The sequence below is a fragment of the Vitis vinifera genome, chromosome 7 (genome assembly GCF_030704535.1).
Source record: "Vitis vinifera cultivar Pinot Noir 40024 chromosome 7, ASM3070453v1".
In the NCBI taxonomy this organism is placed as follows: Eukaryota; Viridiplantae; Streptophyta; class Magnoliopsida; order Vitales; family Vitaceae; genus Vitis; species Vitis vinifera.
Genome location: NC_081811.1, coordinates 30,422,574 through 30,450,542, shown reverse-complemented (window position 1 = coordinate 30,450,542; position 27,969 = coordinate 30,422,574). Strand labels below are relative to the sequence as shown.

General features: G+C 34.2%; 1 protein-coding gene across 1 annotated transcript; it reads right to left on the bottom strand.

Annotated features, from left to right (window-relative positions):
- Positions 1-44: 44 nt before the first annotated feature.
- On the bottom strand, positions 45-26,724 carry LOC100252626 (translation factor GUF1 homolog, chloroplastic). Its single transcript, NM_001397746.1, has 22 exons — positions 26,374-26,724; positions 25,016-25,192; positions 19,004-19,090; positions 18,845-18,901; positions 18,411-18,476; positions 16,914-16,976; positions 15,128-15,172; positions 14,902-15,002; positions 13,812-13,908; positions 13,451-13,522; positions 12,271-12,425; positions 12,127-12,184; positions 9,752-9,832; positions 9,542-9,628; positions 7,172-7,243; positions 6,912-7,046; positions 6,703-6,776; positions 5,950-6,037; positions 3,838-3,915; positions 2,436-2,511; positions 2,047-2,087; positions 45-218 (listed from the first exon to the last, which is right to left on the bottom strand). The coding sequence occupies exons 1-22, from the start codon at positions 26,608-26,610 to the stop codon at positions 123-125; spliced, it is 2,043 nt and encodes a 680-aa protein (NP_001384675.1). The 5' UTR covers positions 26,611-26,724; the 3' UTR covers positions 45-122.
- Between the last annotated feature and the right edge of the window lie 1,245 nt (positions 26,725-27,969).

Genomic DNA, 27,969 nt, shown 5'->3' with positions numbered 1-27,969 from the left:
ACCAACCATACAAAAGAAAAGTCAAACTGCATGAAGCTTCATGATTCCAGCAATTTTTTTTTTCTTTAAAGGAATTTCCATAAGTATTTGACAATATTGTTACAAGCTATCAAGTGATACAATCATAATACCTCCTTTTCAAGTTTCAAGACAGCCATGAAAGCCTCTTGAGGTACATCAACTTTACCAATTGCCTTCATTCTTTTCTTTCCTTCAGCCTGAGAAGAAGATGATCAGAAAACAGTCATGCACAGGGAAAGAATTTCATTTCTCATCATTTTTCTTTTAATAAAAAATAAACATACATTAATTCATTACAAAAAAGGATGAACTACTCTTTAAGCCAAACCAAGAGGGGGATTATAAATGAAGGATTGAGAACAAACCACAAAAAATTTAAACTCTAAATCACATAAATACCAGCCAGGATACCAAAAACCAAGAAAATCACTCATGACCATGAGGTCTGCCCACATTGCCAACCCTGCTTGCCGACTTGGAGGTCCTAACCTCACTTCCACGGTAATCTCTGATCACTCCTTCAATTGTCAACAAGCCCAGGTTCCCAATGAATATCCATTTTAAGTTAAGAGACATCCTACAGTTCGAGGTTCATAAACTGCCTACTGCCTAGACGTCCTACAGGTAGAGGTTCATATACTGCCTAACTTCATCCTAAATCCTGTTACCATAGCACTCTTCTCTCCAATTCAAAACACGATCATGCCAGTCGAATGCCCGAGAAATTTTTAGAAACTGACCTAAAAGGAAAAGAGGTAGTAAACAGTTCCACAGGGTTCAAAGGGCATCCATTTCTCCTCCAAAATCTTAACATTTCCTTCCACCACCACCCCCCAACAAATGGATGCCCAAGCATGGACTCCTTTTGCCCAATTACTGTCTCTGGTACTCCTTCCAAAACTTCCAAAGGCAATATGCACCAATAGCTGCAAAATCTCTGGGAGATGAGCCAAAGACAAGCCAACCTTTCAAGACAACTTGTTCTACAAACCCAAAGTCATTGGACACTGATGAAAGAGATGATCCAATGTCTAAGCAAAGAATACCATCCCCAAGGTTCAGTGCTTCAAAGGTTCTCATATTCTTTTGCGGAATGAAAAAAGGATAAAAGCAAATTAGTATTTCAATTTGTACCCATGTAGTGTAAGGAATGAGGCTTTCAAACATAATGCCAACTGAGCTAAACCTAAGCGCTATATCATGGTTAAACACTACATAACAAATGTGAAGGATGAACTTTTCTGGTAATTTCAGTTAATTGTCATTCAGTGCATCACAATTTTGCAATTCAAGAGTTTGACTCCTGTGGTCATTAACATAACAGTCATCTTTTCCCTGCAATAACTACAGTATCAGATACTTTTTCACATGTCAAAAAACCATCCCACACTAGTTGAATGTTTACAAACAATAATTAAGCTTGTCCATCAAAGAATAACTACTAAAAGACAAAATGGAAACAATAAGGAATTTTGAGAATACTACTTCTGACATATGTGACATATTGTTGTGAGATTTTTTTTCTTTTTTTTCTTTTTTGAAAAAAAAAAAAAACAGAGGAATCATAATTGGTCATATCCTAAACATTCCTATCATATAATTGTGCATTGTTGGTATAGTCATAAATTTTTCTATTCTAGGTCCTACTGAAATTTCAAAAACTACATATGGTGAGTGCTAACATATTGCTTCATCATTTTTCAACAAAAGTTCTACATTTTTCAGATGCAAAGCAGATATAATAGGAACGTGAAGAAAACAGTGAACACTTTCTGCATGGATGAAAATATAACAACAAAGTGTACCTCATATAGGTGATAAAGGATATATAATACATTATTGACCCCCTAAGCTATATTTATTATTCAAGCAAAGCCATGGACATTCATAGTTGTAACTCTCCAGAAGAACCAGTCACATTAATGAACTGGAAAAATATTTTTCAAGAATCACTAATAGCCACTTTATGCATATATGAAAACATGTTTATAAGAGATCAACATCGTAATGAAAAAAAGTAAGGACCTGTTTCTTAAGCAATTTCTTTTTCCTTGTGATGTCCCCACCTAGAAGAACAAGAAAAGCAACAGAAATTTTCATGTTAGAAAGGCATGAATGTTAGTTAATAAAAACATAATCAACATCATTGTTTCTGCTATTATGGATGAAGGCCATAATTCATTCTACCAGACAAATGAACTATTACAAGGTAAAGTCCTTCCACAAGAGAGAGAACACAAGCTACAAATGGGAGAAACAAAGCAGAATTTTACTAATTCAACAACTATATAAACCTCTCAAAGAAAACTGTTCGAGAATATTCCAAAATAAATGAACAAGAATGCCATTTCAGTAAGGAAAAGAAAAGGATTCACTGACATTTGCACAGTCCACGAGGGCAGATTTTATCTTACCATAGCATTTGGATAGAACATCCTTCCTAATTGCTGATAAAGATTCACTAGCAATGACTTTGGCTCCTATACATGCCTGTCATGGGTAGATCACAAATATGTGGAACCAAGAAATCATAAGTCAACAGCAGGATACACTTAGAGAAGTTAGTGAAGGAATTAGAATTTCTATGTAAACCTCTTCTTAGTGAAGTAGACCAGGCTCAAAAAGATCACATATCAGTGAGGAGAAAAGAAAAGATGATGATGATCAAAATAATACATTTTTTATTGGTGTGAACTCTGTTGAGAGCAAAATAAATAAATAAAAACCAAAAGGAAAAAAGAAAAGAAAGGCATATAATGCAGTCAAATGTATCAGGGAAAAAATCATTTTAACGGTAGTTAATATATAACTTATAAGGACACCAACATGAGGCATAGATTTGACATGACATTCACATGCTAACAAGACAAGTGCCCAAGAAAAAACCTAATATATATATGCAAAATGTCACAGATATTTCCACAGTTTGGTTATTTTATATATAAATATAAGAGAACATATCTTTCGGTTAAAATATTTCTAATGTTTTCTATGATATTTCAGATATAATTCCCAATCTGCCTCTGAACCTCCTTTTCAAGAACAAATTCACGAAATATTCCCAAGATATCTCCAAAATTTCCATTGTTTCTCTCCAGATAGTACTAGTGAGTATTCACTTGATTTGTATTCTGTTTCCTATGCTATAGTGTGAAATCAAACCCTACATATACTTGACAGGTCACCCTAAGCCTCACGCACTTGTCTGCATTTTTAAGATAATGCTCTTAATTCCATGATGATGTATTAATGTTTGTTTTTACCAACAAGATTTGAAGTTTTACTTCAAGTTTCCATGTTTTAGTAGTATTTTTTCCAATATTCATATTTTGAATATCCAAATTGTTTTTATCTATGTCAATATCAATATTTTGAACCTTGACAAGTACATGGCAATACACAGCACGTGTCTTCTCTCCCTCAAACAAAAAATCTCATTTTATGTATGTAGCATCTATGTATTTGGATGTGTACTCCAATGACCCCAGAAGTAGAGATAGAAGCACAGGCAGCTACGTATTTTAACAAAATCTTATATTTTATTGTTACTCCATTTCAAGTTAGATCATAGATTAATAAAAACATCAAATCGATAAAATTCCTCATCAAGATAGGTCATAGATTAAGAAAAAAAAATTAAATCATTAAAATTTGTAAATTTCAAGCTCTATTGCAAATAAGGGAGGATAGTTTCACATCTCGCATTGAGACATGTATTTAAAGAAGTCTTGTAAAGAAAACAATGATCCTTCTCACAATGCGGTTTCACAAGTACTTGGAATTTCAGTGCCTACTAAAAGTGAATATGGATCATACTTGGATTGGAACTTTAAACATTTGCCGTGGTATAAGTTCCTTAAGCTTTTGAGTCAATGCTCTCCCCACAGCATACGCCTGAAAAGAAAAAAACAGCATATGTTGATTCCAAACCTACTTTGTTATTGTAAAAATCTTAAAAATAAAATATCAATATATCTTCTTCTGTTTAGATCAACAAGCACACATCAACAGAGATAACAAAATCACCTAATACCTTTAATGACCTCATGAAAACAATCACATGTTTTTACGATCTATTTTAATGACGCTCAATTTGGAGCATGCCATACAAGCCTTTGAATAAGTGCAATATGTGGATACATATATGAAAGCTCTGTGACACATGGACTCATGAACAGATGATGCAAGAACAATGCCACATGATACATGAATACTAGGCCATTGTTCCCCACATTTATGTGGGACTGAAGACATTAATTTCCAAACTCCTTTCTATGCAATGGTACAATGACTCAGCAAAGATATCCATTCCTTGGGTGCATCATGAAGGAACTTTGGAAGCTCTCTTGTATTACTGCTCACTCCACCCACAAGGATTAAGAGGACTAGAGAGCCCAATAGTGCAGATTATTGAGATCACAACCTATATAAAGTTCCTACATTAATTTTATTGGAATTGAGTTGCTAAAATCATTAAATCAAGCAACTTTTCTGCACTTATGCTTAAAAAAGGAACACATCAGATGGTAGTTCAAAGTTAGTTAAGTACATTGATCAGCATGTGATGCTTCTGTATTTTTATCCAGGGTATTTCCATGGCTTCAATAAATAGTGCAAATACAATGTAGAGAAACCCTTAGATCTCTCACACATCCTTTAATCTTTCTTTTCATGTTTTAGAACTCTCTCTTTTCTTCTGTCCTATTTCTTCCTGCTATTCTTATTTTGTTCTTGTGATCCTCACAGACAAACAGAAATGGTATTGGAGCCGAAAAGTTGAAACAACATAACAGAATAAAAATGAATGCTTCCAGCTAGGGACTGATATAAGCATTGTAGGATGCCAATGACAGTATGATACTCAGTTTTCCATAACAGATTGATGGTTTGTTCCTTCACATTGCTGCTTTAGTAAACATTTCTTTCTGATCCAAAAAAATTTACATATAAAATGCTAAACTGGAGGGTATTTATGGCTTCGGCTCATAAACAGGAAGCTGATCCTTGTATTTGGTGTGGAACAATTGACTTGTTTCTGGTTCCTTTGTGTTTGACAGTCTCTTTAAAGGTAGTTCAGCCTTTGGTGTGGTAAGTTGTATATTGTGTGTGGTTCCATCTCTTGTTGCTGTGTGTGAGACTTTATTCTGAAACATGTTGGAAGTCAGATCTCAGTGCTGGTAAAAGAATGGGTCATATTAGCACCCTCCACCCAGTATGAGAACTGTGAATTTTGAATGGCAGGAATTATCTCCAGTGCATCACTACTGTTTATCTAGAATGAGGGGAGGATAAACTACTTGAATGGGAACGTCAAGGATGTAATAAAAGTTTCAATCCAACTACGTCGCTTTTATGTTTGATGCACCCAAAGATTAGTAAAGGATACTTGCTCAGAATGGTAAAGGAAATTTAAATGCAGCATCTCAGACAGATTCAAAGAGTGCAGTGCAGCAAAGGTTTTAATGAGGAGGAAGATTCATGAGCTTAAGAAAGAAGATATTTTTCTGGCTGTTTACTACTTTGCTTGAAAGGGCAAAGTAGCACATCAACCATGGCACAGACTTGTCCATTATATCCACATTTTGGGAGATAGGGTGTCAAAATGATCAGTCGGTACTGAAAGGGTTATCAGCAAAAGAGATAAACAAACAATTGCACTGAGAATGTTTTTCTCAGAACATCTTATATCTTCAATTTATTATACAAAACTCCAGTTGACCTTTCAAAAAGCAACACTGCCAACACAGAAAAGATATTCTTCCACCTTTTGAATTCTTTGAAGGATTTCTGGACTCGGTTACTCCACCATTTATGTTTCTCTTCCACCAACTCCAGTAATGTACCAAATTCTAATTTCTATTTCTACCCTGTTCCAGGAACTTTCTATATAAGTAAAATGATGATCTGTAGTGGAAAAACTTATGTTACCTTATCTTTGTGTACAATAGTTGCCAATGGTTCCACACGTTCACCATTAATCTGAATATCAAGTTTTATTAATTCACTCTCCTTGTACCTGGCAATCAAAATCAAAACGAAGAATGAATTAATATAAGAATCTTCCTTGGAGAACATCCTATATATTTGGACCATCATAGTAATCCAGAGATGCATAAAGACTTAGATGTCATGCAAGAGGCAAAAATGAGACACTAAACATTTTGAAATGCACAACTTGAATAAAGGAAAAAAGAAAAAAAAAACGGAGCATAAATTGATAGAATATTTTAACATCCAATAAAATAAAGACATCTTTCTGTTTCATAAAGGAAAACCATTAACAAATTTGATCCTGATAGAAAATTCTGCCACTTAAACAGATTCAAGTTATCAAGGAGAATATAAAATATTCAAGGATGTACGAATTTAGCAGTGTATTAAGTGCAAACTTTTATGCATACTATTAGGAAAAGTCTGTGCAGAAAGTAAGATATTTTGTCTTGGTTGAAGAAAGGCCCTTATAAATAAAAAGAAAAATAAAACCATGTTTACATCATTTCATAGGGAAACCTATTTGCCCATCAAGTGTGTTCTTGAAAAGTATCAGGTGATAGTACAACCACACAGCTGAACAATACGTTTTTTCACTGGAAATCATATCTGAGGCTCACCTACAACAGAAATGTGAGCTATTACAAATGAACTAGGCATAATGAGGACAAGTTCATAAGAAGAATTTACCCCAGAAAAGAGTATTCCATGCTAGCATAACCTTTACTTCTGGACTTCAGCTGATCAAAAAAATCTCCTACCATCTGTGAATGAATTTCAAAACCAGAGAAAATTCAATCTATCAACAGCCAAAAAATTAGGGAGACCCAATATTAATTTACTAGTCAACTGCATTTCAGTTTATCAAAGCAAGTGGATGATTGAATAGGAAAAGGTACCTCTGCTAAGGGTAATTCATAGGTAATTGATGCTCTATTCTCAGTGATAAATTTCATTTCTTTGAACTCTCCTCTACGGTCTTGAGCCAATTCCATGAGAGGACCGATATAGTCTTTTGGAGTGAGCATCTCAATCTGTACATATTGTTTTAAAATCAAATAGCCTTTTTTTCTTTAGGATTTGAAACAAGAACTTAAAGATATCTGGATATATCAGAAAATGACTAAATGGGAGAACATCTATAGATGCAGGCAACAACCTTAACATATGGCTCCTCAATTGATGTCCTCTTTCCAGGTTCAGGAAGTAAGGATGGGTTTGAGCACTCAACCTAACTCAAGAAAAATAAGATTCCATATTGAGTACAACAATGACATTCACACACACATAAAAATAAAAGGAAATTTATCTCAATAGATGCAAGTAGAAACATCATTTCTCATAGCAAGGACATAGACCTAAATCAGAAAAAAAACAATTAATAATGGAAGATCTAACACAAAAAAATAGTGAAGATCAACCAATTAGGAAAGCAATAATATATGTTATGAGAAGATTCTAAAGGATGTGATGTACCTCCACAGGATACAGATGTGCAAAAGGTTTCGATATGGGATGTGTGTCCAACAACTACCTATAAAGTGTGTGTAATAAAGAAAAAAACCATATTTCTACTTCATTTTAAGATACTGAAGACTTGCAATATGTTTTTTTTTGCTGCAAGCATATGAGTGTAGTACCCACATAGAACATTATTAGATAAAATTTTCAATTTGGCATATGGTATAAAATAAGGGAAAAGAATGAAATTAGGTTATTTAGCCATAACACTGTGTCCTAAGGTCTAGGGATCAAAGGGGTCCAACACGTAGATTTGTACCAATACCCTACATGCATACAAAAGCCCATGTATCACAGATAATAGTTGATACAAAGGGCCCTACTTTAACAAAATTCGACCATGTGTTAGGACTCAATGCTATTTTCAATGTAGGGACCAATCCCAAAATATTTGGTCAATGTAAGAAATAGCTCTAGTATGGACAAAATTTTTACCATACAAGTCCAGAGTAAGGGAACTTTCTAGAAATTAGAAAGTTGGGAAGGAGTGAAGGGGTAAGTATTCACTGACCAGAGCTTAAGGAAATTTTCTCTGATAATACCTTCCAATCTTCATCTGCCTATCAAAAAAAAAGTTCTGGCCCATAAGGAATGAAGAGAATGCATCTAGTTGACTTCTAACATTGAGAAATGATGGAATCATTCACATTTAAAGGAAATACTTCTACCTAGAAAGCTAGGAGCTCCATTTGCTCATAACTCAACATGAACCTCACCAACACAAGAAAAATAGAAGATCATGAACTGCAAGAGAACTTCACCATTTCTTTTAGGAACCTTAAATACTAGATGACTCATGGGCTCTTGGGTTGCTCTTTCCTTATGGACTTTCACATTTAGCTAATCATGCAGCATATCATTCAGCCAAGGAAGGTTTATTTATAAGGGATCATGCAGCATATATGCAGCAGATCAAGCAGCAGGTTTATTTATAAGGGATCTTTTAATACAGAACCCCTCACCCCCTCTCTGAGTTGTGTAGCCTCTTCTAGCTTACATATATTTTTCTTATATCTTTCAGCTGTAAGACTGCTTCAATCTTCCTTTTTGAGATATCCACCTTTATTTTCCGTTTGATCAGCTGTAGATTTAGAAGGATTTCCCATCCTTCATTACTTATTAATTCATATCAAGAAATTCGTTTGTTTTTTATTAAAAAAACAAAAGGTAGATGATTCATATAAAATATAAAAAAAGCAAACAAATGTGGAATATCTTAATTTAGTAAGAATAAAATAACCATCTCAAAAAATAATCTTTCTTCTAAACAATGAACATATAATGCTAGATGGAATGTGGAAGAGCTCCCTTTGACTAGATGGTAGATAAAATGGCATCTCTGTGAACAGATAGGCTTGAAGTATAAGTTCACAGGCTGCCTTAGCTTGCGGAATTCAATTGAAGTAAGGGGCCTTGGGCTTCAAGGGTTAGGTTATAATAGCCTATAGGGGACCCTCCCTCCCTCTTAAAAGAGTTCATCCAAAAATTATTACACTAGGGTTATTAATATTTCAGGTTCATCCATTTCTCTTGATCTTCATGTATGGAAGCATCATCAGATGTTACTAACTTTGGGCATTTAAGCTTTGTTAGAATGCCCATTCCATTCAAATATTCCACTCCATGACCCTTCTAAAATTTCGGTAGTTTTGCTTGAGAGAAACAAAACCAAGTCCTTGGGTTAAAAAGAAAAGAATGATTTAGCAACTTTAACTTAGAGCATATATATGGTTTTCTCTTTGTAATTCCTCTTCAGAAACAGTGTTTAATTGCATGCAAGTAATCTACCTAACTTTATTATTTGTAAACAGAGCAGCCTACTGAACATTAGTGTATTTGTTCAAAAATGAAATGATGAAATAACTGAATCCTTTTGTAATGATAACTCAAGTGAAAGTTGATACTTATTCATTAATCAGATATGAAAATTCAATATTAGTGCAGCAATCTTAGACCAAAAAAGTAAAATAAAATGAATGCAGTGAGTTTAGGATTAAGAGGAGATTACAGTATCACCATTTATACAGTTCACTCTGTATACAACACTTGGAGCAGTAGTTATTAAGGTCAAGTTGTATTCTCTCTCAAGCCTTTCCTGCAAGATGTAAACTTATCAGAGAACGTGTTGTGATTCCTGAAATTTGTCAGCAATCTATTAATTACTGATCAAATAAAATTACTAAAGGAGCAGCAGAGATGCAGTTGAAAGCATGTGGACCTGAATGATTTCCATATGGAGAAGACCCAAGAACCCACACCTAAAGCCAAAGCCCATGGCACTGGATGTCTCAGGCTCAAACTGCAAAATGGACATTGAAGAAGGGAGCACAATTCTTTAGCAAGTAACCAAGATCTGCATATACCATTAAAACTACGCCCTTATTACAACCAAACAATAGTAAATATGTTCTAGAACCAAAGGCACTTCACAAATAAGGAGGGAGAAGTACTTTCAAAAGAAAGACGAGGCTTAGGTCTTGAGGATTGCTTTGGCATGAACTAAGACTGAAAATCCATTCAGACTAGATGCCATCTAGACAATCGTTCCTAAAACCAACTTTCTTGCATGAATTTATAACTAATTTGCTTCTTAGAAATAGCAAATCCGTCAGAACCCTTGCCCTTACCATTATTCTGGAATTGCTTGTCAGAAGGCAATGCTCTGGTGAAACTTGAAAATACATGGGATTCATACATGACAAAACATGGACTCATGACAGCAAAGAGAAAGGATTCATAAAGATACTAACTCATGGACTGAATAGATTTGAATTGGCTGCAATTAGCATATATTGGTATTCCTATACTCATATAGTGAATAACACTGTGGTAGTCCCCTGGCTTTTAACCAATTGGGATATATGTTTTATCTCTAATTTATTTTATGCATATTGATCTGTGTCGGGATATATTGCATGAATGGGAATCAATTTACATCTTAATTGATTTTATGTAAACCTAATTAAAACCCATTCAAAACCCTTACCCTCTTATCCAGTTACCAATGGTGCTCTCCATGTATATATTGAAATTTGTTCTATCATAAAAGCTTATTTAGATACAATTCCTGTTTTTTGTTTTTCAAATCAGAAAATAGTAGTAACTTTGATATAAGATACAAGAATCCCAAGAGACATACATTGAAGTTTTATATAGAAGTTTTTGTATAAGATGTTCAACTTTTATATAGAAGTTTTTTTTTTTCAAAACAAAAAGTATCCAAATGGACTTTTAGCAATTTGTTAATTAATTTTTTACCTTTTTATTTTTCTTAAATTCTATAACTCATCTAAATCAAATGAAACCACAATAGTTATATAATTCATAAATAATAAGCCTATAATAAAGGTGGTGTTTGGATGCATTTCTTGTTTCTTATTTTTAAAAATAGAAACTCTCATATAAAATGCAGGAATTCTTGTTCAAAAAGTAGGGACTTACTTTATGTACTTAAAAAATGCTTTTCAAAATTTTGAAATTTGAAGAAGCGAATTTTTTTACTTGAATTTTAAAATTTTGAAAAGCATTTTTTAAGAACATAAGAGAAGTCTCTACCTTTTTATAAGAGTTCTAGGGTTTGTCGTTAAAAACAAAAAATAAAGTGTATTCAAGCATCGTTAACATTTTCCTTTTGAATAGACAAATTAAGAGCACATACAAATAAGGGGTTTAGCAAAAAGGAGTTAAACCCAACACATAGGAAGTACACAAGGAACATCTAGGCCAAATAAAGGAAAACAAACTAGACTACCTAGACTATTGAGCCCAAGCCATAGAAAAGAGAAAATTAATGCTCTCTCTAAGCATCAACACTAAGATTTACAATATTTGAAGGAAGAGATGTTTCACAACTTCGATGCTCCAAAATATTCAAAATTTATTTTATTTCTTTGTTTCCAAATGGCCCAACTAAACAAAGAGGAGTGATTCTCCTGGTCTCCATGTCACTATTTCCCACAAAACCACCATGTCAACCAAGTATCACATCTATGACCATGCAATGGGGCAAAAAAGCAGGCCCACATACGATGGATCAAGATATGATCAGCCAACTCCTCAAATGCTAGCAAAAACACAGGTTAACTAACACCAAACCATGTCTTATCAGCCGATCTATCTTTTGGATTTTTTCCAATAGCTTCTCCCAAACGAAGCAACCCACCTAGGAGGGTACCTTAGAGCTCCATATCTCTTTGGAAGCCAAGGACAATGCTACTTCAGATCCCAAATCCCTCTTATAAACCCTTCAAATTAACTTATTCTTGATGCCACTATATCAACAATAGGATGAAGGGCACTGAAAGCTCAACCTCCTGGATGGGGATACTCTTCAAAATATGGGATTCCAACAACTCTTAAGCTCATTTTCCACATGCTAACAGTTCTTTTTTTGATAGGTAAATAGTCCACCACTCAAACATCTTTGAAAACAGTAACAGAAATCTTGGGACAAAATGAACAGTAACATGTATAGATGTGCTAAGTGGGGTCTAAGGAAATGTGATGAGTCAAATAGGACATGGGACATAGAGGTACTGGCAAACCCAATGGAAAAGTGCCCTTGTGACATGGAAGATTTGAGTACTAGTTTACCTTTAATGCAGCATCATTCAGTTGAAGTTTTTCCAGTGCATCACGTAAATCAGGAAACCTAACAACAAAATTAACATAAATGAATGGCACCACAGAAGGAAAATAAAAATTTAAAGGACAATAAAAGTAAGTATGAATCAGTACTTGTCTGCATCAACAGGAAACAAGCCACAAAACACCATTGGAGTAGCTTCCTCATATCCAGGCAGGGAGTTTTCCGCCTTCCTACCATAGTGAGTAATGGTGTCACCCACTCTTGCATCTGCTACAGATCTTATAGAAGCTGCAAGGTAACCCACCTGAAAAGGTACAGAAATTTGAGAGGGAGACTGTGGGTGGCCGTCATGGGGGGGCTACTGATCACTGATTAGGATTTGGATGTAAAGAACATTAGGAAAGAAATCCTTATAACAAGTTTACATTAAACGAATTAGCTACTCAGATGTATAAATAATTATACAAATACCATATATGCATTAAGTATATATATATATATATATATATATATATATATATATGCTACAGACATGACTAGACTGATGTGTGTATGTAGGTGTCTGCACCCCAAAGAGTTGCAGCTCAATTTTACTAGAGGGCTTACACCTCAAGCTAAAAGTGAGGAATTTTAAGCCCAACAAGGTAGGATAGGGTGTAGGTTTAAGTAGATAGTCTCTGTTTTTATAAAATCCAAATATAAAATATAAAGAAATAGAAAAAATTAATAATTAAAAATTAAAAAAAAATGTTTTCATGTATTTGACAAAAATTTGTGTTAAATTAAGCATATCTTGCATGTAATCAAATCTTTTTCATGTCTGGAAACAACCAGCAAAACATTCAAATTTCTTGCATTTTGGATGGTTCTAATGAAACGCAGAGAACATTCTCCAAAATGCAGCAGTCATACAGAGTATTATTGTTATATGAAAACTTCCCTCAAAGGCATATATATGATTGACTTTACCCATCTTATTCTCATTAAAGACTTACTTCAAAAAGAAAAAAGAAAAAAAAAATCATCCCTTTAATGTGGAAAAACAAAGTTATCTACAAATTAATGTGTAAACAACAAGATCATCAGTAGCATGAACTGATCATATCTATTGTAAAAGTGTATATTTCCCTTTTAACTTTATTTTATTTTTTCATAGGAAATGTGCCTAAGACTACACCTTAGCTTTTGGCAGAAAAAGCAGCCACATTAAATGCATACCAACTTTTCACTTCAAAAACTAAACATAAGACAAACCTCAATCAAGAAGCAAAAAAAGCGGAAACCAAGAACTCATATAAAGAACCAAATGTTTGAGATGTATTATTGTACCTCACCAGCATATAATTCATCAGCCTGCAACTGATTGGGAGATAAAACTCCAATTTCATCAGCAAAATAATCCTGCAATTTAAGATTAAGCAGTTAAGAAATTAGCATAAAGGATGTCACGAATATTTAGAATCTTTCAAACCAAAACAGTGATCATAAAGACCACTAAAGAAAACTTTAATATGCACAACAATTCTTCAAAGTTAATTATTTGAATAACACTACATTGATGGAAAATGGAACGTGGTGTATAGAACCATGTGCAAATATCTACAATGAGAAAATAATGCCTGCCAATGTAATTTAATTGAGTTGGGAAAGAAAGACAAAAAACAAATAATACTTGAAAGAAATACTTTACCTTCTTGCTAGCCATAAAATAAATCCTGTCACCTTTCTTTATAGTCCCATCAATGACTCGAAAATATACGATCACTCCTCTATATGGATCATAGTAACTGAAAAGGTTTGAAGAAATGATATTTATACACACCCAAATAATGCAAAGGCTAATATGTTATATGCTGAAATTAAAATAGCAAAGAGAAAACAAAAGAAGAATGCATTGAATAGAACAATTTGTTTTCAACATTAAAAAGCCCTATAATTTTGGGCCAAAATATGAAAGTTTATTATTTCCATTGTGAAAATATAATTTTATAAATGTTTTCTGAAACTTTTACATCAGCTGTTATTTAGACAACAGCAGCATCTAATTGCACAATAAATTCACAAGAGTTGGACACACAGCATTTTGCACCAGCATCCCTCTGTTTACGCATATCTCAGTCCAAAACAACCAAACCAAACCAAACCCCACCCCCCAACACAAATAAAAAAGGCAAGAAAAAAAGCCTCTTCTCCTTCCAGTCTTTCAAATGTTCCTTTATTTTCTTAGCAGCCACATTCCTGCTTATGTTTACTTTCGGACTTACGCCTATCAAAAAAGGTAAAATTAATTTCTGCATCATCCAAGGTTCCACTCCATTGATATGTTTCAGCCAATTCAAATATGAAGACATTTCAGAAATGCAATGTACAAGGCATGACTTTTAGAAATGGATTCTGAATTGCCAAGGTTATACAGCTTCCTTTTTCCAAGTTCAACCTTTACACAACCTTTTGTATCACCATAAGAAGTATATGGTAGTCAATTTCTATTTGGAAAATGTGCCATCTATAAAAAAATTTGTCATGTAAGCTAGCAAACTCATTAGCTTGCATGTTCAATAAAATCACTAAGATTATAACATAATTAACTGGCATGAATGATATGCATTTGTTTATTCATTATGTAAGAATACTAGCATTGAATGTGATCTAAACTTTCATTCAATAATGAGGGAAGAGAGACCATGCATTATACAGGACAAGTGACAGACTATTAGAACATAATTGAACTTGAGTTCATGAATGTTGAGAAGTTCAACCATGATGTGTGAGTCAGATACCTATCAAATATTAAAGCCCTCAAAGGTCTTTCTGCAGTATCACAGGGTGGGGGAATCCGTTTAACAATTGCATTCAAAATTTCAGTTATACCTATTCCTTCCTACAAAAGAAAAAGAAGGACAAAGAAAATCATAATATTTAGGATATAATCATATCAAATAACTAAATTCTTCACTTAAGGACACTATCTGTGCATATAAATCATAAACTCAATATAGAACTAACCTTGGCAGAGCAGTGTATTGCATCGCTACAATCTAACCCAACAACCTGCATAGAAACATGTGCAAACTGAGGACTAGTTTAAAATTCTAGCAGTGCTAAAAGGATTTTCTATACGTGTTCTTCAGAGAAGTGCAATAATGAAGTGGAATAATGATATATTTCTTTTCATAGACAAAGTGGAATGATGATATATGCAAGCATCACATACAGAAAAATAAATAAAATTAGGAAGATGCAATTTGTCAAGAATATCAGTTTAATTATTTAAGAGTGCATACATAATTTACTCCGGAATGTATTAATAAGACAACTAGAGTTTACTCAGCAGGGGCATGATTCACTACTGTCAAATATATTCCTGCGCAATATATCCTATAGAGTAGTTTCCCTTCCTAAAATTTGGGTTATAATTAATTTGATACCCAACTCTGGCTAGTGGAACCCTTCACTCCATCCATGGTTTACACTGCTGCTTTGAATTTTTGAAGCATGGCTTTATTTGATGACTTGGTTGCTAGGAAAGGCACTCTTATAGAGATTAATCCTATGCCATGAAATAATCTTAAATAAGGATTACCACAAAGTTGGAGACATTGAATTCCTCACTAGAAGATAAGAAAACAGTATCACATGCAAACTCACGGTGTGAAACAATAATCTCTCACTACCCACCTGAAAACCTTCGAGTAATCCTAGATTCTTGGTCCTAAAGATCATCCAACTAAGGATCCACCACAAAGAAGAAGAAAGTTATCCCTAGAAGCCCAATCAAACCTTTAGCACCCAATATATAAGACTTAAATAATTGACATTCAATAAACACCCTCTAATCTGCCTGTGCCACCTGCCCCACAACCATTGGCCCATGTTAGAGAGCTTTTTGAATAAACTTTTGATGAAAACTCCAAGATTGCTTGCTGATTCTTTGTCCAAAACCACTACTCTGTCCCAAGCAGTACATACATAGACAGGAGAACTGTAAGAAGTTCGAATGCAGACTTCTCTTCAATGCAAGGCAACAAGGGACAAAATCCTAGATGGGGGTCCTCTTGAAGTCTTGGAGTATTAGAAGGTTGTGGCAAAGGAGAAAGGTTGCTGCTGAGGCTGAACAAGAGGGGATAAAGTTTTCGCTGAGCAGGGATGACCTTTTCGAGCCAGAAAACTAGAACCTTATCTAGAATAATAGGAAATCTCTTTCTTCAACTTACCCTAATATCCAATAAGCAAAGAAACCTACCTCACTAATCATTGCAGGGTTGCTGGTACCCAAAAGTGTAGCTTTTTTTCCCTTCATTAGCTTCATTGAGACAATTAACAAACCCAGGCAGACTTCTGGCTGAAGAACATGGTCACACAAAAACCCTTTCCATTCTTTGAAATCTTCAAGAAATCAGTCTTCCGTTTTTTGTTTTGTCGTCTTCTCCTTTCAACAACCATAAGGAAGTACAGAAATGCCTATCTATACCCAGAAAAAGGCAACAATAGTCCTAGTGTAAGAAAAATGTAGCAATTCTTATCCATCTGAAAATAAATAAATATGTAAAATGAAAAAGAATTTCAAAGAGCAAGATTTTGCAATGCTGAATGTATTTTTCAGTATAGATTGATACTAAAGGAAAAGTTTCAAAGAGGCGCAGCCTATACAATTTGAATAGTTCCCCTACCATACATGTCATCAAGTAAAACCAAAATACCCATCTAATGAACGTAATCCCTTTTTTTTTATAGGTAACGTAATCCCTTTTTTTTTTTTGATAGGTAATGTAATCCCTTTTTGTTCACCAACCTCTTCAATCTCCTGAGAAACACGAACTGGTTCAGCACCTGGAAGATCTATTTTGTTCAAAACCTGTGACAAATAACAATTTTCTATATCAGTGATAATATTTTACAATTACAAAACTCTAAGAATTTATACAATTTCATAGGATACAATAAAGTACACTTCAAACAAGGAGAAAGGGTGACCAACTGGGTCAATGACCATATCTAGAAGAGAGATCAAGTGGAACAATGAAACCACTTGAACGAGATGCTATAAACTAGAAATCTGTGTGACAAGTTCCACAACAGCAATAACACTAAAGTTATTTAAAGGTCCTCTCAGTAAATATGTTGAGGAAGAATGAGCTCACATTCTTTTACATGAGAAAAAAAAAAGGTGATATTAAGAGTTCCATCACTTAGTATCAAGTCATTCTCCTTCACATCCATTAACTTGCTGGAAACCTCCTCTCAACATGAATAACAGGGAGGAGAGAGAATCTACCTAATTTTTCGCCCCTAAAACCACTAAAAAGAACCTCTGGATATGCAATCGTCTGTATGGAGAAACATCAAGATGAAATAAATCGAAGACTATCTCCTTACCAACAACCTTTACTGTGATTTCTACAAAAAAATCACTCCCTGCATATTCAGTTGTAATACAGCAAATCCTGAAGCCTTATCATTTTAAAGCATCTCACCATACTTCTTAGTGTTTCACCCAACTCTAATCTCATCAACTAAAGCTCTCCATTAGATAATATACAGCATATAACCTTTTCTGGAACAACCTAGTTAGTCTATTCATCACCAACAGAAAAAGATGAGGCCTCAATCTAGAACCTTCACATAAGACTACTCTGATATGAAATTCAAATTAATTTCAGCTCTATCACTATATACACCCATGATTGTGTCATATTCAAAAACTTGAAAGAAAATTCAATAATGAAAACTGATATAAACTTTGATTCCATATGGGAGATTTTCATTGTATTACTATTTACTTCCTTCATTTTCAAACTTATCTTTATTGAAAAGAAAAAAAGCAAGATGGTTCTGAATGAAGTTCATGGAGTTTCCTCACACCTTTTTTTCTCATGATAGGCAAAGCTTCCTCAGACTTTTGTGCATAAAAATTCTTCAATTCACCATCACAATCTCAGCCACCAAGTGGGTGAGTGTATGATGGAATTATTCTGTTATCTTTATTTAATCATACCTTATACATCTAAATAGTTTTTGTCCACATTAAGCATTTCAAACATTTCACAAAAATATAGCCCCTTCTCCATGAGTTCCAATAAATATTTCTCATAGTATTATATTTTTGGAAGGAAGGAAGAAAGTACCTTCAGGTAGAAATTTTTAAACATGCCTATAATTTGTCATTCCTACAATCAGTCAAGATGAAGGTGCATCTGAAGCATTTGAGTATTTTGAAAGTAACTGTTACCATTATTCAGTGGGTAGTAAGTAAAATAAACAAAAAGACACAGCACTGTGGCCAACTTACTGGGATGATTTCTAAGTTGTTCTCCAGGGCCAGATAAACATTAGCTAGTGTTTGAGCTTCCACTCCCTACAATATCATAGTCATACTTTCAATATAAAAAGAATAATTTTACGAAAAAACTCAGTTACAACAATAATAGTAATAATAACAACAGTAGTAGTAATATCATTTTTTTTTTTTTTGATAGGTAACAAGAGTAGTAGTAACATCATTGTTCTTTTACAAAAAACAAGGCTACTTTCAAAGTATGGTCTCCAAAATTGTTAAAGGATATTGCCTATCAAAAGAAAAGTAAAATGATATCTATAGAAAGACAATAATCAAACTAAGAGAAAAGTAGGAACATGATAAATGGAAACAATAATTAAACAAGGAACATATCCAGGGGGGAAAACAATGATTAAACAAGAACATATCCAGTGAGAAAAAATCACCTGAGAAGCATCTACAACCAGGAGAGCACCTTCACATGCAGCGAGAGAACGAGAAACCTAGATGTAGTGGTAAAAAAGTGGATATACTCATATTCATCATCACATTAAGAAATAAAGAAGCACCAAATATTAATTATCTAATATGCTAGATTTAAATACCTCATAGGAGAAGTCCACATGCCCTGGAGTATCAATTAGATTCAGGCAATATGGTTCATTTTCAAATACATAACGCATTCGAGCTGCCTGCAATAAAGAACATTAAGAAAGATCAAACTTACGGATGTAATAGCCAGAGGCCGATCAGAGAAGAAACCCTCTGTGGAAGACTTAGTGTGCTTGTAGGCCTCAAGCCAATCAAGAAGCTCTTTGATATGGGAAAAGTGTTGGTGATAATGATAGATACAGTTCATAGAACTAAACACAAAAGGTTAAAATCAGATAGTTGGTTTCTGAGATAAACCAAGTTGATACACTAAGGAAAGGTGCAGGAACAAGAAAATGAAGAACATAAGTGGAAGAACAAGAGAATGAGAATGGATAATTCTACAGCCGTCGATAGTTCAGAAATTATATGAATACTTCTTCTATAGAATGAAGTAAACTCCCACCAAAGCTAGTACATGGGTCTCATCGAATCAGGATCTTTCAAGTCCAAAACTATAATTAGGAACTAGATTTTGGGTCTTTTGCCTCTGGGTTTAAGAGTAACCCAATAAATTAAAAGAGGAAGGCCTGTTTTGATGGCTTAGTTTGGGGTCTTTGTGTAAAGCAGCAAAATAATGTAGAATCCCAATAAATTAAAAACAAAAGAAAAGGACTAAAAAGAAGAGAAAAAAGAGGATTCTATAGAGGGAGGGAGAGAGAGAGAGATCTAGGCACTCATGCCTTCTAAAAAAGGCAGCAAATTCTCAGTTCAGTATTCACTCACTTAAAAGATGGTTAAAACCCATTTTATAGAAAGCAAGGAGACTTGGATAACATCATTCTTCATTGTCCATTTGCCATGGCATTTGGCACAAGGTATTCAAGTCAACTGGTGTTGCCTAGGTTCCTTCTAGAGATGTTGCAGGCCTGTTGATCGTTTTTCTTTAGGGGCTTTGGAGATTATGTTAGTAGAAGGTGCTCTGCCAAGGGGGCCTTTGATTGCCATTCTTCCATGGTTCAAATTTGCAGTTTCAATCATCGACTCCTGAGGTCCTGAGGTACATCGGTCTTAGTATCTCACATTGGTATCAGACAATACACAAAATATATACAATTAAATATACTAAAAAAGGTAATATAATAAAATTTGAAGCTTAATTATATTTAATATTATTTAAATAATTATAAAAGTATGTTTAATCAATTTTTAATACTAAATGCTCCTTTATTTAATAACTTCATGTTAAATTTAATTAATTATAAAAATATTAAAATTGTTTATCCAAATTTGACTTAATGTTGATACAAGTAATAATTTTTTTAGTAATGTATTATCTAACAAAATTTAATTTATACACTTCATGTAATTGTATTAAAAAAGTTATAAGTAACTTGTCTAAAATGTAATTAAGTTAAATTCTTATAAACTATCTTTGCATTCCTATATTTCTATTTATCTCACTATATTCATTACCCATTGTATATATACCCAAATACCCATTGGGCAACCACAAGAACCCATTACCCATTTCTTCTTCCTCTCTCATTCTCTTCTTCTCTTTCAGACCCATTTTTTCTTTCTCTACAATTAAGTGGAATAAAACCACCTTTCTAGCTCCAAAAAATCCAGATGCCATTTCTAAATCAAACATCTTCCCTTTCTCCTAAAGTTCCAGGCTGCTTCTCTCTTGCGAATCAATCCACACTCCACCAGCACCTCAATCATCTCTATTCATTTTATCGGCAAACCTGGATGAGATCTAGCCTCTAAACCATGTTTCCATAAATAAATAAAAAAGGATTAGAAAATGAGTCATCTTCGATTTTTCTGTCGGACCACCAACCCATCTCCAAGTCAAACTTGGATATCGGTATCATAACAGACTTGGTTGAGGTGGATACGACTCAGCCGATGCTTCAAACATTACTGTCTTCAGGGATTCTGGGTGTAGAAGATTGCTTCCATTCAGAGTTTTTGTGGAACACTATCTCCAACCTCCTTACCTCTTTGGTTTTTGTTTCAAAGGAATTTCTGAGTACTCATGTGAATCTGATAATGCTAGACCAAGAAAAAAAAAAAGCATGTGGCTCTATCAGGAGACATGGGGCTTTTCTTTTGGTTGCCTTAAGTTAAACTTCCATGGTTATTCCTTCATAAATCAGGAGATTGGAGACCAGGGTGTATTAGTAAATAATTAAGTCAGTACAATGACAGCCTTTTCCAAGTTAGTGGGGCTCTGTAGCCATTCAGAATGGAATCTTAGCCTTGTCAGAAGGCTTGATCCAGGAAATATTTTTTGGACTTAACAATCTAGTAGTGGAAGGAGACTCGCAATGTTATCTTTTGCAAGCCTTAAGGGAAGAGAGGTCCATGGAAACTAGATGCTTAAATATGCATACTACTCTTTTACTTGGATACCTAGATCAGCCAACTAGGTTTGGATCAGTTGGCCAACATGCAGCCTAGATAATCTATTGGACAAACATGGAGCCTCAAGCCTAAATGTTATCATCGTGCCCTTGTGGACTTATGTTTTACAAGGGGGTGTCCCCTCATCCTTGTTCTTTTCTATGCTTAAAGTGAATTCAACCTTCCTAGTAAATTCTAATTCAATTAATGAATTACATGTTTATAATGATAAAAGGCAATTGATCCTAGCGTGGAATCAAACAAACTCCAACCATCAAAAGACCAAATTCCTCATTCTTTGCTACAAGTAGCATCAAGTAATAATAGCGAAGACAGTAACTTACTACAGTAGCATAATTAGAATTGCTAAAATGACTTGCTATGTTCCAGCTAGAGTAACTTGAATTTTCTTTCCGAATACCAAAACTATCAACAATTATACTTTGAATAATATAGGACTCGAGATAAAGCTACAATAGGACCCAAAAAATGTCAAGAACACCTTCCCATATCAAAAAGGTAGTGCCAAGGACATCGAAGGCTTTCGGCCAATAAGTCCAATCAGTAGTTTGTTTAAGCTGTTGGCCATGGTTCTAGTTAATACGCTTTAGGAAGGTGGTCAGGAAACTTGATCAAGTTCCAGAAATGCATGTATGGATGGTAAGCAAATTCTCAGTCTTGTTCTGATTACTAATGAAGCAATTGATTTTGCATTGAATGGTTCACTTGTTAGGTTTGCTTGTAACCTTAAATATTGCAAAAGTTATAACCACGTAAATTGGGAATTTTTAATTTTATTGTTGGAAAAGATAGTTTTTAAGTGGAAAAGGATTGATTGAACTAGAACTTGCTAGGCAACTTATACTACATGTCATTTCTGGTGTCTATCAAAAAAAGAGAAATGGGTTGGGCAGATTAAGTTTTTCATTTCTAATGTCAGTATATTTTTACTAGCTAATGAGTCACCATCTAGCTTCTTTTAGAGTTTACATGGTATTAAGCAGGGGGTCCAGTCTCATCTTATCCTTTTATTTTAGTGTCAGATCATGAGTTGTTTTATTCTGAAGGTGATGAAGGAAGGTCACATGCAGGGCTTTAGGGTAAAGGAAAAGCAAGTAAGGGACTGGAAATTGTATGTTTGTTGCTTTCTGATGAAACCTTAATGTTGTATGATGCAAAGAATGAACAACTTGTATACCTGAGATGAATATCCTATGCCTTGAAGCAAATTCTAGTTTGAGACTTACTATGGGGAAAAGTTTTGGTTTCAGAACTCAGTGAAGAGTGGTTTAGTTCCATCAACCTATCTAGAGATACCATTGGGTGTATCCTCTAAAGCAAAACTTGTATGGGATTCAGTAAGGGAACACTTTCCACAAAGGATTGCTTCTTGGGAAAGACAAATGGGGGAATGACTTAAGCTAACCAAGAATGCCCTGTCTAGCATACTGCCTACCATTATACTTCATGTCCTCCATTATGATACCGCTATCTGTCTAAACCAGTTTAGAGAAGATTCAAAGAGATATTTTGGGTAACTAGAAATCCTGAAAGGAAATTGCACCTGGTAGATAGGGTAACTCTAAGCTCTAATATGGACAAAGAACGCCTGGAGATCCAGAGTTTATTGGTTCTTAATGAGGCATTGCTGGGTAAGTGGCTATGCAGCTTCATTTTGAATGGAGAGGAGTTGTTAAGGAAGATCATTATGGGGAAGTTTGGTGAGAAAATTGGAGGCCTATGTGCAAGGGTGGGGAGGGAGGTGATATTTCCAGTTTCAGGAAAGCAATTAGAAAAGGGTGGAATTTTTCTCCTTTAACCTGCATTACAGCAAAGAACTAAGTTTTGATATGATATTTGGAGAAATGAAACCTCTCTTAGATCATTTTCCTGATACATTGTTCATTGCAATGAATCAAGATGCGATCGTGGTAAATGCAACGTTTGTGGGGCCATTGGAGCCCAAGATTCATTAAGAGTTTATACTATTGAGAGTTCGAACAGGTAAGCTCATTCTTGTCTTCCATTCAAGATGTGGTCGTTGACAAAAACAAGGACAAAAAGCTAGAGTGGAAGTAATTTAAAGATGGTTGCCGGTCCATGAAATCCTATTGCAAGGCCCTGAATAGTCTATATTTCCCACTGAGACACAGAGAAGGTTTTCTGAATCACTCCCTATTCTAAAGTCGGTTTCTTTGCTTGGAAAGTTGTTTGTTAGAAAATGCATTTTACACCAAGTTTGGAGAATTGGCCATCATTTGCTTATCCAATACACAGTAGCTCAGAGTTTGTGGTCCCTCTTGGGGGGCTTCTTAACTTAACTAAGGACACCTTGGCTATTTCAAGGAGGTTTTTCACTTGGGAAAGAAGAAAGGAAAGAATATTAAGCTCGGATTTGTTGGCCTTTAATCATTCTTTGATTTCTCCATGCATCCAGCAGTTATTACATGGTGTAGGCTTGCAGCCTTGCCTCATCCTCTCTAAATAATATAACAGATTCAGATTTGGATTTTTCCTATCAAACTGTAAAAAAATAAAATAAAATAGAGAGAGAGAGAGAGGAAGAGAGGAAGGGAACTACTATGATTCACCATGCAAAGGACAAGGTTCAAATGATGCAAAACTGAGATGTTTCAAATGATAAAATAGTTTGTACCACCTGACAGGTCCATTGGTGGAAAGACCTTAAGTAATTCTTCACAATATTTAGAGAAATTTATTATTTGATTGAATCTAAAAGAACAAATTCATTCTCAACACAGTTTTCCTTTAATCATACACTCTCAACACAACTTGCCTAAACATGGTTCAAAGTTGTGGTACTGGTTGCCAACATGGCAAGGCCAGAGGCAAATCAGACTCGTCATCTTGGACCAATATTGGGTTATCTACTCAATATACTGGTTAAAAAAACCCAAAAGAATCTTCAAAAACAAAGAAAATTTCAGAAAATATAATTACAATTAGATTGATTTAATAAGTTAATTAAAAAAATCTCACTTATTATTCTTTAAATGGTCATGAAAGCAAGCATTTGGAACTTCAAATTAGTTTATGATATTATTAAGAATTAAAAACTCTTGAAACCCAATTTATACCTAACACCAATTTTTTATGATTGGTATATCAAAATATATTGGAATAGTAGCATGACAAATTAGAATTATTTTTTATTTTCCAAAAAACTAAAAAATGAAAATAAGAAAAAGAAATTTGATTAATAACAAGTCAATAATTGTTTGAAAATAAATTATTTTGAATTGCTTGTTCCCAATCATAAATTGAGAATTGTTTCTTAATTGAAGCAGGGAATCTCAGAAAAATGCAAAGGTTTTCTATTTTGTTCTCCCAGTTTCATTAGATCCAAGCCACAGTGTTGTGACTTAGAATCATCTCATGAGTTGGCCAAGAAAATAGGTTTATATCCGAGTCAAGGCTGAGACTCATCACAACAATGAGGCCATGGCCGAGACAAATACGACTAGGTGAAGACTGATAAAACTTGTCCAAGATATGCTAGTGTCAGCCAATACATTGAACTATGTCCCTAAATGAAATCCAGATACAACAATAAAACCAACAAAACCCCTATAAAGAATACAAAAAATATGAACCTGTAGTTTGATTGTGATTCCTCTTTCACGCTCTAGATCCATGTTATCAAGAAACTGCTCCTTCATTTCCCGCTTCTGTACCGTACCCGTCATTTGCAGCAACTTATCTGCTAAAGTTGATTTCCCATGATCAATATGAGCAATTATGCAGAAATTCCTGATATTTGATATTGGAACCTGCATTTTAAACAACAAAAATAGCATTCAGTAAGATTCCCATGTCAAAAAACAAAACCTTAACACCATCAATAATTTTGCCAGTAAAGTGTAAAGTCCCAGTTGTTCATGCAAGGCACCCAATTGATCAAATAGAACTAGAGCTTATCTTCTCATGGTGGGGTGTTACCTTGTCAATCTCTCTCATTGAAAATATAACATTTTCCTAAAGTATTTCCTACACATAAATTTATCTTCAAGTAAAATTTTTCCTTAAAAGCACCAATATAGCACTAGTATAATCATTACAGTATTAAGCCTGACATGCTGTTTGGTTGCCAATAAAAAGGACAGAGAAAAGCTACAATTTAATTTTCTCTTCAATTTTTTTTTTTTTTTCAGTTTCTTCTAAGATAATTGAAATGTCGTATTAATCTGAGCATCAGCAAAAACACAGTAGTGAATAACCATAATTTCAACCTCACAATTCTTTTCACCACAAATTCAACATTGTGATTCTTATCCATATTTAAAATCAGCATTTGGCCATTAGAATAATTTTTCCTTAACCCAGTAAATAACTAAGAGCTTGTTCAGTAACAAAAAATGGAAATAAATTTTTCAGAGATGTTGTACTAGCTTTAAATGTTTTCAATTAAATAAGTGTTTGTATTTTTCAAAAAACTAAAAGACAGTATTTGAATATTGTCTAAAAATTACTTTCTAAACATGTTTTATTTTTAACATTTTGATTCCTTCTATCTTTGAAATCAAAAATGGCAATTATAATTGTGGCAATGTGTTCTCGCATGGCCTAGAAGCTACCACATTAAAGTAACTTTTCCCCAACAAATTACTCGAAATACCCAAAAAATCTCTAAGATTCAAACTTCCTATATCTTCTCTTTTACGACACTTTCTCGCCAACCACCATCCCAAAATCATCAGCACAACAAAAACAAATTGAGACAACAAAAGGAAAACCCAAAACAAAACAATTCAAAACATTACGAAAATATCAAAGAACTCGAAAGTCCTTTAAGGCCGCCAAAGCCAAAACCTCAAAATTCAATCTTCCAATTTCTTCTCTTTTTCCACACTTTCTCACCAACCAAACACATCTCAAAATCATCACCATCACCACAACAACAAATTAAATTAAAACAATAAAAAAAATTTTAAAAAAAAAAAGAAAAAGAAACCTTCAAGAGACGATCTTGACCAGAAACGGCGGCTAAATCGACATCGGAGGGGGCCTTGGACTGGGTTCCGGCGGTGGACTGCGCAACGACAGCGGACCTCAGAGAGCGCCGGCGGGAGGTGAGGGTGGTGGAGAGATGTGGAGAAAATGGAGAAAAATAGAAGGGCGTGGAGTTGTGGTGATGGTGTGAAGCTTGGAGAGATACGAGAGCTGCGAGTGAATTGATTTTGGCGGCCATGGCCGGAAAGCTTCGGCCGCTTGTTAATTGTTATCACTATTCACCAGTAGTAGTTGCTACTTGCTAATTGCCTTGTGTGGTGTGGCGGTTTTTAGCCACAAAATCAGTGTGGAGGTTTGTCATTTGAATCGTGAAATGGGGAAAATTTTGTTTTCGGGTTCGGTTTCGGTTTCGGATCCGGGCCGATCTGAGCTCAAGTGGTCTTAACTATTGGGCTCCGGTTAGCTCGAGCTTTGAACAAGATGCCTTTAACTGAAGCTCGTAACGAATTAGTGTTTAACATTAGAAGAGAAGTAGAAGTTACGACTCATGATCAAGTTAATGTTTTTGTACGCACAAATTTCGCGAGTTGCAATATAAGCAAAACAATACGAAAAAATATGTGAAATAAAATATTTTATTAAAATTGATAAATTATGGGTACAATCTTTGTGGTAATATTTTTTTACAAAATAATATATTTTTCTAATTCTTTCCCTTTGATCACAATTTGGAAAATAATGATGGGAACATTTTCTTGATTTTAGAGATCAATCGATTATTATAAGTGGTTTGTTTTCGAATGAACTCGTTGAACGATGAAGATCGCATGTGTAGATTGAAATGTGAAGAACATGTGTGTAGTTCTTGTACGATTTATTAGACTTGTAAGGAGATTTTATAAAGTTTTTTCTTATTTGTGAAGCTTTGTTTCCCATGTGAAGCCGTTTTTATCAATCCTCCAAAAGTCCCCTCGAAGTCACCTCTATTTATAGGTGAAATTAGGGAATTAAATTTTGGAATTCCCCAAGATTTAGTTGCTTAATTTATTTTAGCAACTTTTCTTCTTCATAAAGGAAATTTGTCAATAACAAAATTTTTATTTATTTTTTATTCTCTTTTTACTTAATATTTGTTTCCTTTAAGAATTTGTCAACAGAAGAATATTTACTTATTTTTTAATTATCCTTTGATAGTAATTGAAAATTTTAATTTTATTTGAAATACTAAATTTTATAGTATTCCAAATTTCACCACATGTCACCTTTTAATATATGTCACGTGTCAAATGTGTGTATGACATATCACTTGTCAATCCTAAATTTTGTCGAATTGGGGAACCGCATTTTTTTTAAGATCAATTTAGCGATAATTTATTTCACTAAAAAATTTTATGTCTATAAATGCCTCCACCTCAAAACGTATCACGTGCATGCCTTGTAATGTATACAAGATGGACTTTGAAGTTACCTTTCATTTTTCTTTGATTTCCAAAGAAATGTTTTAATAGGAAGTTTCTGATAAAACAAAGGCTATGAATAATTAAGGAAAATACCCAAAAGAGGGGGTGAATTGGGTTTTTCAAAATCTTTTTCCACA

Bases quoted from the DNA above. Each gene is read 5' to 3' on its own strand.
- LOC100252626 (NM_001397746.1), bottom strand. From the start codon at position 26,610: ATGGCCGCCAAAATCAATTCACTCGCAGCTCTCGTATCTCTCCAAGCT. The intron at 6,777-6,911 runs GTACCTTTTCCT...ATTCATTCACAG, and splicing joins ATGAATTACCCTTAGCAGAG to ATGGTAGGAGATTTTTTTGA. The intron at 2,088-2,435 runs GTAAGATAAAAT...TTGTTCTTCTAG, and splicing joins TGTTCTATCCAAATGCTATG to GTGGGGACATCACAAGGAAA.